Source organism: Monodon monoceros, unplaced genomic scaffold (genome assembly GCF_005190385.1).
Source record: "Monodon monoceros isolate NGI ecotype Baffin Bay Population unplaced genomic scaffold, NGI_Narwhal_1 Super_Scaffold_13, whole genome shotgun sequence".
Classification (NCBI taxonomy): domain Eukaryota; kingdom Metazoa; phylum Chordata; class Mammalia; order Artiodactyla; family Monodontidae; genus Monodon; species Monodon monoceros.
This window is the reverse complement of record NW_021703769.1, coordinates 64,697,783-64,711,432: the sequence shown is the minus strand read 5'-3', so window position 1 is coordinate 64,711,432 and position 13,650 is coordinate 64,697,783. Positions and strand designations below refer to the sequence as shown.

Here is a 13,650-nt window from a genome sequence, read left to right as displayed (position 1 = left end):
ATGATGGCTGTTTCTTTCCCTGTAGCATCTGTAATCAGTACAGCATCGTTGCAGACAAAGTCAGTGAGATTCCTGTCAACACTGGGGAGCTAGTATTCCTCATTGAATTCTTAAAGAAATCCAGCGATGTCACTGTGTTCAAACTCAGGAGGCAACTTAAAGATGCAGCTGAACGGTTAGAGTTCCTGATGGACTATGCAGACTTGCCCCGTAAGTCCAATGTCATGTGTGTACATGCAACTCTATGTGTATATTTATATTTTTAAGGATAAGGAGCCAGGGGAAGGAGAGTTAGCAATTTTACCACTAAATATCAGGAGAGCTACTTTGCAAGTGTGTCCATATAGTAGAGGCACTAATTCCACACTGGAATTTGAATCAAAGAGAATCTTATTGTTAGACAAAAAGAAGAAATATCTAGGAACTTGACTGGTTCTTAGATGCCTGTCTTTGCATCTTGTGCCTGGTGTTCCTGGAAAAGTCACTTTCAAATGCAGAGTCCTTTTATAAGTGGTAGGTTGCATTCATCTATAATCTAAATACAATCCCACCTTTGAGGAGGCCAGGGCACTTTCCTTCATGCTCCTGCATATATTAAAAGGAAAGAAATGATCAGGGCCCCTTCAAGGCTTACTGAGCCAAGTTAGGACTCCGTAAGGACCTAACTTTGTAAGGACCAGGTTCTGAAGGAAAAACTAATATGCCCTCTACAAGCCAAGTTTCAGAGCCCTTTTCCATCTGGAAATACCTGTGAATTACCTGGTGTTCACAGTGTTTAGGGGGGATGGTTATGGAAGGTAGATATAGGGACTGGGAGTGGAAAGTGGTCCACCATAACCATCCGCCTGGACTCTCTCACTGTGGTCTCTGCCTTCTAAATTCCCAAGGGCACAGAGGGAACCCAGGGCATTTTAACTGACCAGAGCCATAAGATGGGTAGGGCATCTGGCATTGGTATTATCATTGACCTTTAACCAAAAGGGAGACTGAAACTCAGGTGAGGTGAAATAGTTTAAAGAATAGTACTGAACTTCAACCTAGGTTTCTACTCAGACCTAGCCTGGGAAGATAATGAAGCACAGTGGTTAGAACGTAGGCTTTGGAGTTGGTTAGACTTAGACCTGGGTTTGAAATCTGCTCTGCTGTCTCCTACTGGTGTGACCTTGACCACTTGGCTTAACTTTGCTTCCCATCTGTTAAAACGAGGATGATAATACCGTCTACCTTCTAGCCTGGCCTGTGGGAAGTGTTCAGTAAATGCTGGCTATCGTTCATCAATAATGGGCCCATTCATTAATTGCCACTCCCATACTCACTTCTGTTGACCTCTTGTTCTGCTGAATTAATTCCCTGCGAGTTGCCCTATGCTGAGCATTGTCCTAGAACAGACTGTGTGTGTTTTGCAGAAGAGGATATCAAACTGAACAGTACTCTGTTCCTCTGGCCAGACCAGATTGAAGATATCTTTGAAAACAGCCGAAACCTTCTCCTTAGCAAGAGGGATCAGGCAGAGATGGACCTCATTAAAAGGTACAGGGAAAGCCTGGGGTTGTTTTAGACATGATACCCAGCTTCATAACATGCCGCATGTTTCTGGTTCTGTCTAGAGCCGCCCCACCCAGCAGTGCGTGGGTGAAGTCGCAAGACAATTGGTGGAGAAGGAATTTCCTTTTGTTTCCCATTGAAGTATGTTCTCTTTAAGCCTGCTTCACTGTAGTGACGCCGGCCAATGCCTTCTCTCCCTGCCTTGAACAATTGGAATTTAGTGGCGCAGAGAGAAAAACACAAAAATAGTAACATGTAATAATAGCCTCACAATAATAATAGCAGAATTGTCAGCCTTACATTGGAGACTACAGATATGTGAGATATCAAGATAGGATAATAAAGGCATGGTTGGAGGCTGAGAAATTGCCTGTTTTGCAGCTGGTCTCGTTCAGTGCTAATGTGCCTGTAATCATTTATTTATTGAGTACTTATCGTGGATTTTTACTGTGTGCTATGCTCTATTCTAGACACATAAGTGTGTTTGACTGCTAAATAAATATTTTAATGCGGTGACAAAGAAAATATTGCACACTGAAAAAGTCAGACAATATCAAGTGAAGTGGGCCAAGTACCACATATATGGTAAAGACACACCTGTGTGCATGTGCGCGCGCGCACACACAAACACACACATCCCAGCTTGCAACACTTTGTTTAGGAACTGCAGATTCATACCAGTTACCATCCCCATCACACATGAAACTCCCACTACCCAACTTTAGGTTCCATAATCCCTGCAAATACTGAGGAGAAAGGAAAAGGGTAGATAAAAGCAGGGATTTCTACACAGAATGGGAGTTTGGGCTGAAGGATAAACTCACTTAGTTGCTACCTTCAAAATATGACTTAGGTCTGTTGCCCAGAAGAAGAAGAAGAAGAACAACAACAACAAAAGATGTGTGTGTGCGAGTGTTTGTTTCTTCCTACAGCCTTCTTCCTCTGCCTAAATGGCTACTGTCCCCAGAACCCAGAATTTAGCCCAATGAGTAGACCTGATTTCTTTTAACTAATAGATTTTTATTTTTAGAACAGTTCTAGGTTCACAAAAACATTGAGCACAAAGTATAGGATCCCCCTATACCCCCTCACCCCTTACACACAGCCTCCCCCATGGAACTGAGTTTTGATGCCTCACCAAGAAGCAGAACCATTTTGTAAGTTAGATGAACAGGAGCAAATTTCTTCATCTTTTTGAGCCTCAGTGTCCTCATCTGGAAAATGGGTTAGTAGAACCAATCTCAGATCATCTCATTTTATGAGAGGTGTCATTGTATTGAAGGATGAGATGAAATGGTCTGAAGTGGCGCCTAGGTGGTGTCCAGTGCGTGACAGGCATTCAAGAGTGGTCAGCTTCTTTTGCACTTAAACGATGACTTCTTTGGGGAGAAAATGCTTCTTAACTTCCAAACCACTACCTTGTGAGCGTACTTCTAGAACATTACTGTAAGGCCATTTACAGTAACTGTTGAAGTTAAGAGGAGTGAGGGGTGTCTCCTGAAGAAATGGGAACAAGTGTCATTTATGATGAGAGGAGAGTACCAAGCTTCTTCTTCTTGGAGGGCAACTCTAGCTTGACCCCATCAACTGGTCCCTGAGCTCTCAACCACAGAACTCAGCAGAGGAGCAGCTCTAGGGGCTACCTGCAGCCCTGGGCTCAGCCCTCTCTTTGGTGAAGTCTTAAACTTGCTGTCCATCGTTTTTGCATAGATCCTGAGAAAAACCTTTGAGGAGGGCTTAACAATATCCGTTTATTCATTCATCTTCTGTGGAAACAATCCCATTCCCTCTCTAAGAGACTTGACCGTATTTTTCCAGCCCACGATAATTTTTTGGCTTCAATGCTTATTTTTCCCCACTTGCTGTCCCCAGTCCCTCTCCCAATTTCTTTTCCACCTTTCCTCTGTCCGCTCCATGCCTGGTTGGCTGATACCTGCAGTCTGTAGCCTCTGGCTCCCGTGTCTATTGGATCCAGACAGGGCCAGGCCAGTGGAGAGCACTCAGGAGGTTAGAGAGTGACTGCTGGGCTTCTTCCCCTCTCCCTCCCTGCTTGTTCCTGGGGCTCTGGGCAGTAGCTGCCTCCTTCCTGGATGACAATTCTTGCTCCTCCGTGGTTCCAGTTCTCATTGTCCCCTCAGCCCTAGGGATCATAATGGCTTCCCTCTGAGGCTAGTCTCTGGGTACTTCACTCTCCCCTCTTTGTTCCTTTAACCCTACCCACATCTCACCTCTGTAAGTAGTCCCTTAATTAAAGTCTCTTTCTTTGAACATCAGAGTGAATTCTATTTCCCGCCAGAATTCTGACCAATCCACCATTTAAAAATTCTTGCATTATTCTCCGATAGACTCCAGGTGGTCCCACGAATAGAACTCAATTTACTTAACTGAATTTCCTGAGTATCTACTATTTACTAATGACATACATTTATATATGTATATATTATGGACATGAAAGCACTTTAGAAACTGTAATGTGCTAAGCAATTATAAAAATTTAAAACAATACAAACTGTCAGTTATAAAATATGTTACAGGGATGTAATGCACAGCACAAGGAATAGAGTCAATATTTTATAATAACTTTGTATGGTGTGTAATCTATAAAAATACCAAATCACTGTGTTATACACCTGAGACCAATATATCAGTAATATTGTTAGTCAACTATACATCAATAAAATTAAAAAAAAGAAATTTAAAACAATAATAATCATAATATTTTACAATAATCACTGAGTTTGTTTACTCTTTCCCTCTGGGAAGAATTCAAGAGTGCTTTTATCAGAGATTTATCTTTGTGTGTGTGTCTGTGTTTGGAGCCTCAAGAAGAATCTTAACGATGTGAAAAGGCACCCAGCAGCACCTAATTGTGTAGATAACAGGAGAATCCACTTTCCCCTCATTTTGTTCCACTCAGTGGTAGGTTCCACGGGCCTGGAAGTGACCTGGAATATACATGACGGACATCTCAGGAATGTGAGCTGCTCTTTGCCATAAGAGTGCATCTTCTGGGAAGAAAGAAAGGTGCCTTAGGGGGAGTACCCAGATTGTGTTCTGGGATCCAGATAGAGCGCAGTGCCTTGCAAATAGCAGGTGCTTACTCTTTTGATGAATGAATGAATGAGTGAATGAATGAGACTTTTTTCCAGTAAGGATATTCTCTAAAATTAATACCTACCAGAGTCTAAAATCAGAGATTATTACAAAACAAAACAAAACAAAAATCTGAGAAGAAGCAGGCTGTCTCTCATAGCACTTATGTTCTCTATCTTTGAATCCTTAAGACTTTGGTGAAAAACAATCAGGGGAAGGAGAGGGTGGCAGTGGCCACCTTGCCCAGTTTCCTCTTGGGCTCCTGTCTCCATTCCTCTTCTCTGAGGATACAGAGAACAAAAGGGGCATGGGAGATGGAAGATAAAGCAGATAAATACGGAAGCTCTACGAAGGAAAAGAACGGGGTGACAGAGCGCAGTGATTGCATTCAATGGGCAAGTCAGGGAAAGGCTCATGTAAATAAGACTTGAAGGATGAGAAGGATCCCATCAAGGGAAGATGTGGGGAGGGAGAGAGTAGAAGGGGGTCCTGTCCAGGCATTGAGCATAGCGTGAGCAATGGCTCCATCATGGGAATACCTTTGCCTAAGAAGGAGAGTAGCTATAAAAGGAGGCTGAAGAGTTAGAGGAGCACGTCCTTGAAGTCGTGGTAATGAGTTTGGGTTCCTTATTAAGTATGGTAGAAAGTCACTGATGGTTTTTAATCTGGGGACCAAGATGATCTAATTAATTTTTTCTTTTTATGGTTTGTTTACTTGAATCAGAATTCAAAACTGTCTACAGCATTGCAATTGGTTGACATGTCTCTTAGATTTCTTTTTATCTGTAGGTCCCCCCTCCATCTCCTTTGGTTTTTTTCCTTGTAATTTATTTATTGAAGAAACCAAGTCTTTTGTCCCCAGATCTAGACTTTCCTGATTGTACCTCTGGGGTGTCATTTAATATGTTCCTCTGTCCTCTGTATTTCCTATAAAATTTTAATAGCTGATTTAAATCCTGTTACTAATCTTTGTCCCTGATCTCCTGTGCTAATAGGTAGCAAAGAAAATTTAAGTTTGTCCGTGGGCAAGAGTACTGCATGCAAATATGAGGAAAAAGAAAATGGAGTCAGCCATATTAATATCAGATAGAGTCAAAGTCAAGGCAAAAACATTAGTGATTCAAACACGGTTACTTAGGTGGGTGGAATAACGTTAAAGCAGTCATCAACCCTTTTATATCAAATAATCACTCAATTAAAAATAAATGAAGTGAAACTTGAATAAGGAGATAATGGAAGTAAATAATTAAGAACCTTAATTTGTTGGATGTGTATCAAACCTTCTACTCTACAATGGAAAAAACTATTCTTAAATGTCCTTAGGGGACTTCCCTGGTGGCGCAGTGGTTAAGAATCTGCCTGCCAATGCAGGAACACGGGTTCCATCCCTGATCTGGGGATATCCCACGTGCTGTGGAACAACTAAGCCCGTGCACCACAGCTACTGAGCCTGCACTCTAGAGCCCGCAAGCTGCAACTACTGAGCCCGCGTGCCTAGAAACCGTGCTTTGCAACAAGAGAAACCACTGCAATGAGAAGTCTGTGCACTGCGACGAAGAGTAGCCCCTGCTTGCCGCAGCTAGAGAAAGCCCGCATGCGGCAACAAAGACCCAACACAGCCAAAAATAAACAAATAAATAAATTTATTTTTAAAAATGTCCTTAGAACATTTACAAAAATTGACCATATTTTAGGAACCCCTCCCCAAGAAAAAATATTTAAAGAAGCAGAAACGATATTGGCCATACTCTGTTATAATAGTGTGTATTAGTTATCTATTTCTGCATGACAAATCATTCTGAAAAATAGCAACTTAAAACAACAAACATTCATTATCTCACAGTTTCTGTGGGTCAGAAATCTAGGTGCAGCTTAGAGTATACCTCTGGCTCAAGGTCTCTTACGAAGTTGCAGTCAGAATGTCAGCCAAGGCTGCAGTCTCATCTTAGGGCTCCACTGGGTGAGGATCTACATCCAGGCTCACTCACATGATTGTTAGTAGGATTCAGCTCCTCATAAGCTGTTGGCCAGAAACTTCCCTCTATTCCTTGCTATATGGACCTCTCCATAGAGTAGCTCGTAACATGGCAGCTGGCTTCCTTCAGAGAGAGAGAAAGAGAGAGAGAGGGAGAGAGACAGAGAGAGAGAAAGTCACAGTCTTTTTGTAACCTAATCTTGGGAGTAACATCCCATAACTTTTGCCGTATTCTTCGTTAGAAGTGAGTTACTAGGTCTAGCCCAGCTCAAAAGGAGACAGTTACAGAAGGATATAAAGTACCAGGAGGTGTGGCTCTTTGGGGACCTTACCAGAGGCTGCTTACCACACAGTGTAATTAGAAATAAAACCCAAATCAAACCATTGAAAATTAACTCTCTTAAATTACTTTTTAGAAAAAAAGAACATCAAAACTGCCATAACAGGATTAAGTGTTCTTAAGATAATAGCCAAATTTATGGTATGTTACTATAGCTGTTCTGAATGGCAAATCCCCTTATTCATTCAATGAGTATTGATTGTTTTATGCCAGACACTCTTCTAAGTGCTGGAGATACAAAAAAGCATTAAGGAGATTAAAACTGCATTGATAGAGTTTAAATTCTAGTGAATGAGACTAAACATTTTTATAGTGATTATTATGTACCAGGCTTAATTCTGAGCATTTTGTATATGTTAGCTTATTAAATACTAAAGTAGGTACTTTATCCATCCCTGTTTTCTTTAGCTGAGGCATACAGAGGTTAAAGGACTTGACCAAGGTCACATAGCTACTGTGTTGCAATGTAGGGACTTGAACCTAACCTGTCCAGCTCTAGAACCTGTCCACTTAAACTGTGTTAATCTACCTTGTTAGGAAAAGGGAGAAGTAAATTTGAGAACTGCTTTGTTGATAATATGGATGAAGTAGATAAATCTCTGGAAAAGTCTTCCCTGGTCACTCTGGCTAAAGTAGCCCTTCACTTGCATCCACTAGGCACTCTGACCTGTTCTATTTTCTTCAGAACATTTATCACTCTCAGAAATATTTCATTTTTATCTATGTGTGGATTTATCCATCCATCCATCTGTCCGTCCATTCATCCATTCATTCATCCATCCATATATGTTTACTGTCTGGGTTTCCCCAAACTAAAATACAAGCTCCATGAGGGTAGGGAGCTTCATAGTGTACTTCACAAATATATTCCTGATGCCTAGAGCAGTTCTTGATATTAGGCACTTAATAATAAATACCTAATGGATAAATGAATAATATGTATATACATAAATTTTATACATGTATATATTATATAGCATATGTATTATATATTTTTGATATATATTTACCTATATGAGAAACATCTGGAAATATTTAACCACCATAGGTTCAAAGCAGCTGTCTCTGGGAGGTGGGATTACAAATTATATATAATAACATATTTTTATAAGTTTTACATGTATTGTATCAGAAGATCAAATTCTCCCCAGGCTTGAATTGGGTGAGCAATGCTGATAAATGGAAAGTCCAAGTGTGACTGGACTGTCTTTACTTTCAGATGCTCAGAATTTGAGGCAAAACTTGAGGGCTACAACAAGGAACTGGAAGGTTTTAGGAAACGTGAAGTGATGACTACAGAAGAAATGAAGAGCAATGTTGAAAAGCTTAATGAGCTTTCAAAGAACCTAGATCAAGCACTGGTGGAATTTGAGGTTTGGGGTCTTGGGATGGGGACTTATGACTGTACTGCTCTGTTGGTTCTGGCCCTTGGTTTTGTGTTTGCCTAACATCACCTGTCAGGTGGGTAGTATTAGTTGATTGACCAGTTCTTTCATTGGTGCTTTCGACTACCTTTTTCCACACCCCTACATTATACCAGCTTTTTTGTTAGTCACTGAGTACACAAAGAAGAATTATAATGGAATAATTGCTCACGTGTATTGAGCGTGTATTATGTGCACAATGTGCAAAGGACTTCATATGTGATATATCACTTAATAATATACATAATAAACCTTTGTGGTAGGTACTGTATCTTCATTTATCCCTATTTAAAATGGGAGAACTAAGTCTTGGAGAAGCTAAGTAACTTGCCTTGAAGTTCACTAGTAAGTTCTTTAATCATTAAAATTCTTACCATTGAGGCAATTCAGCACAAGAAGGCAACATTGTGTTAACAGTTTCATATGTACTTTAAGTTAAAGTACATATGAAAATTGGGAAAATGGGGATATGGATATGATACAGTTGGAGCCAAGGTGATGGAGCAAGTGGCAAATTATCATAAGGTTTCCCCCAGCTAGATCTCAGCTGCCATGGCCCTCAGAGGTAGCACAGGGACATTCTTGCTTGAGTTCATGCCTTATTTTCCTGTCTTACTCTCCAGATGAACACGCATCTTCCTCAACTTGGTTTTCAAAGCACTGGGGAACTTGCCATGGTGGCTTCTAGGGTTCAGGAGAACCACCCACCCAATAAACAACATCCCCTTTTGCCCTGCAGTTGATCAATAAGGAGGAGGAGCTGTTGGAAAAGGAGAAGAGTACCTTTCCTCTTCTACAAAGCGTGATGACCAACAAAGTGCCTTACGAGCAGCTGTGGGTGACAGCCTACGAGTTTAGCATCAAGTCGGAGGAATGGATGAATGGTATACCGCATTCTCACTCTGCTGGGTCAGGATGGCGATGGGGTAGCAGATTCAACCCAGCCAGTTCTGAAATAAGATTGGGACCTCAGATTCTGGCTGGACTTTTTATCATATTCTCATTCTCTGGATTAAGGCAACGATAGTTAAATTTTTCTGATGTGATAATGATGGAACGTGGGGATCAAAGCTCCAGATCTATTGCCAGGGTGAAATAGAATAGGCAGCCACCCACAGCCATGGGTTGGGTAGTGACTCAGAGAGGCAGGTGGTGGGAGAATAAGATGGCAGTTCCCCTATTACGCTGATGCAAGAAAGGCCAGAGTGCCATAGATATCTGTAAACTACCTCTTTTACTATAGATCCTGGACACTAGAGAGAAATTGAGGCGGTAGAGTCAACAGGACTTAATGATTGATCTGATATGGGGCAGGGAGCAGTGAGGGAGAGGAAAGCACCTAGGGTGAATTCCAGATTATTAGCTCAGGCAGTCTGGTGGATAAGGCCATCACTGAATAAGAGAAATGATAGATTTGTTGGGAAAAAAACATCAGCTTCAATACACTGAGTTAGGTGTCTGCAAACATCCAAATGGGAAGATTAATTAGCAGTTCAGTATATCAGTCTGGATTGAAGTTATAGAGGGGGGTGGGATTTATATTGGGGAATAATTGATATGTAAGAGTACAATTAAAAACCATCGATGACATCACCTGGGTAGAGTATTTAGGAGCAGAGGACAAAATCTGAGACCTCCAGGGTTGAGCCTTCAGCTTATTTCCAGTGCTTCAATATATTTTTTAATTAATTAATTTATTTATTTTTGGCTGCATTGGGTCTTCGTTGTTCTGCATGGGCTTTTCTCTAGTTGCGGCGAGCAGGGGCTACTCTTTGTCGCGGTGCATGGGCTTCTCATTGCGGTGGCTTCTCGTTGCGGAGCACGGGCTCTCGGCACGCGGGCTTCGGTAGTTGTGGCACACAGGCTCAGTAGTTGTGGCTCGCAGGCTCTAGAGTGCAGGCTGAGCAGTTGTGGTGCACAGGCTTAGTTGTTCCACAGCATGTGGAATCTCCCTGGATCAGGGCTCAAACCCATGTCCCCTGCATTTGCAGGTGGATTCTTAACCACTGCGCCACCAGGAAAGTCCAGTGCTTTGATATTATAAGAACAACTGTGATGAACATCCTTGTTGCCAATTTTCAGTATACAATAATGATCATTTTCTTAGGATAAAGTACCAAAAGTGAAACGGCTAGATCAAAGGGATATAATAAAAATTATTAGGATTTTAGAAAATGCTTTTGTTATTGGTATTGCCTTCCAGAAAAATTACATGTTTTAATTTATTATTCCTCTAGCAGTATTTGAGGGCGCATTCCTCATACCCTCAACAAACTTGGGAAGTAATAGCTTTAAGAACTTTTTTTGCTCATTTGATGTTTAAAGTGGTATTTTCTTTTTCACAACTTTTAAGTATGCTTTTTCATTATTAAAAAGCATTCTTGGGACTTCCCTGGCGGTCCAGTGGTTAAGAGTCTGCACTTCTACTGCAGGGGGCGGGGCACGGGTTCCATCCCTGGCTGGGAAACTAAGATCCTGCATGCCCTGCAGCCAAAAACACCAAAAAAAATCGGTCAGTTGAATTCCTTACTTTATAAAAGGCTATTCATTTGCCTTCCCACTTTTTCTCTATTACTAAACCACCTTATTTAAATAATTTTCCATTTTGAATAATTTTTATTTATTTATTATTATTATTATTTTGTTTTGTTTATTTATATTTTTTTGCGGTACGCGGGCCTCTCACTGTTGTGGCTTCTCCCGTTGCGGAGCACAGGCTCCGGGCGTGCAGGCTCAGCGGCCATGGCTCACGGGCCTAGCTGCTCCGCGGCATGTGGGATCTTCCCGGACCGGGGCACGAACCCGTGTCCCCTGCATCGGCAGGCGGACTGTCAACCACTGCGCCACCAGGGAAGCCCTTGAATAATATTTTTATTGATGCTTTTTATTTTTTGAAGTACTCGATCATATCTATACATTTAGGATATTTTACCTTATCCCTTTCACACCCCTTTTAAAATTCACTTTTCTGTGTTGACTAGCACCTCCAAATTAAACAGTAGTAATAATGGCACCTTTGTCTTATTCCTGATTTTAATGGGAATTCTTCTAGAGTGTCACCTTTATTTATTTATTTATTTAGGATTTTTTTTGATGTGGACCATTTTTAAAGTCTCTATTGAATTTGTTACAATATTGCTTCTGTTTTATGTTTTGGTTTTTTGGCCCCGAGGGATGTGGAATCTTATCTCCCCTACCAGGGATCAAATCCTCACCCCCTGCATTGGAAGGCAAAGTCTTAACCACTGGACTGCCAGGGAAGTCCCCAGAGTGTCACCTTTAAACGTGATGCTTTTTGTTGGTTCAGGCACAAAATAGTTCTGGTGTTAAGGAAGTATTTATAATTTAGCAAGTTTTTTTGTTGGAAAGAGACAATGTATTTTAAATTTTTTAGATTTTATTTTTTAAATTCATATACAGTAAAAATGATATTTTTGACATACAGTTCTATGAATTTTAACATATGTATTGATTCACCACAATCAGAAAATGGAACAGTTCCATGACTTCAATAAACTTCCTTGTAGTACCCCTTCATAATCACACTCTCCCTACACCTGGCAACTATTGATCTCTTCATTGTTACTATAGTTTTGTCTTTTTGAGACTGTCATATACCTTCAATCTCTTTTTCAAGTTTTATTATGACTATTACAGTGCCTTTGTCTTTATATCTTTTACATAAAATTTGTGAATCAGCTTATTTATATATACAAGAAACCTGCTGGAATTTTGATTGGAAATGTGTTAAATCAATTTGGAAAGAACTGACATCTTTAATTGAATCATCCAATCCATGGACGTTGTATATCTAATTATTTTGCTCTTCTTTGACTTCTTTTTGTCAGTGGTTTGTAGGTTTTAGCATACAGATCCTATATGTGTTTTGTTAAATTTATATGTATTTCTTTTTATAGAGCTATATGTTTTAAAATTTCAGTTTCTAATTGGTCATTGCTAGTGTATATTAAAACAGTTAGGGTTGGGGGAGGGGGTTTGCCCCTTTTTAAATTAAGTTTGTTTTCTTACTGTTGAGTTTTAAGAGTTCTTTATATATTTTGGACAGCAATCCTTTATCAGATATGTCTTTTGCAATTTTTTCTACTAGTCTTTGGTCTGTCTTTTCAGTCTTTTGACAGTGTCTTTCACAAAGCAGAAGTTTTTAATTTTAATAAAGTCTAGTTTGTCATTTCTTTCCTAGATCATGCCTTTAGCATTGTATCTAAAAATTTATCACCAAACCCAAGGTCATCTAGATTTTTCTGCTATGTTATCTTCGAGAAGTTTTATAGTTTTGCATTTTACATTTAAGTCCATGATCCATTTTGATTAATTTTTGATTAACTTTTGTCAGGGATGTACAGTCTCCATCTACATTCTTTTTCTTTTTTTTTTGGCTGCATTGGGTCTTCGTTGCTGCATGCGGGCTTTCTCTAGTTGTGGCGAGTGGGGGCTACTCTTCATTGCGGTGTGCGGGCTTCTCATTGCGGTGGCTTCTCTTGTTTTGGAGCACAGGCTCTAGGCACGTGGGCTTCAGTAGTTGTGGTGCGCAGGCTCAGTAGTTGCAGCATGCGGGCCCTAGAGCACAGGCTCAGTAGTTGTGGCACAAGGGCTTTGTTGCTCCATGTCATGTGGGATCCTCCCAGACCAGGGATTCAACCCGTGTCCCCTGCATTGGCAGGCAGATTCTCAACCACTGCGACACCAGGGAAGTCCCTCTACATTTATTTTTTTGCATGTGGATATCCAGTTGTTCTAAAACTATTTGTTGGAAAGTTTCATTTCTCCATTGTATTGCCTTTGCTCCTTTGTGAAAGATCAATTGACTATTGTGGATCTTATTTCTGGGCTCTCTCTTCTGTTCCATTGACCTATATGTCTATTCTTTTGTCAATCACATTTGATTATTGTAGCTATGTGGTAAGTCTTGAAGCTGGATAATGTCAGTCCCCCAACTTTATTCTTCTCCTTTAATATTATATTGGCTATTCTGGGTCTTCTGTGTCTCCATATAAACTTTAGAATCAGTTTGTCAGTATCTAAAAAAAAACTTGTTGGGATTTTGATTGGGATTGTGTTGAATCTATAGATCAAGTTGGAAAGAACTGACATCTTGACAATATTGAATCTTCTTATCCATGAACATTAAATTTTTCTCCATTTATTTTCTTCTTTGATTTCTTTCATTAGAGTTTTGTAGTTTTCCTTATATAGACATTGTACATATTTTGTTAGATTTACACCTAAGTATTTCAATTTTGGGGGTGCTAATG

At 40.3% G+C, this 13,650-nt stretch overlaps 1 protein-coding gene across 2 annotated transcripts in view; it reads left to right on the top strand.

Moving 5' to 3' along the window:
• Positions 1 to 13,650, top strand: part of DNAH3 (dynein axonemal heavy chain 3) — a 196,863-nt gene that overhangs the window by 46,272 nt on the left and 136,941 nt on the right. For both annotated transcript variants that reach the window (XM_029220957.1, XM_029220958.1), the window contains 4 exons: positions 26 to 210; positions 1,407 to 1,530; positions 8,173 to 8,326; positions 9,117 to 9,261. In XM_029220957.1, the coding sequence (XP_029076790.1) occupies positions 26 to 210; positions 1,407 to 1,530; positions 8,173 to 8,326; positions 9,117 to 9,261 (608 nt within the window). The remainder of the gene's footprint in view (positions 1 to 25; positions 211 to 1,406; positions 1,531 to 8,172; positions 8,327 to 9,116; positions 9,262 to 13,650) is intronic.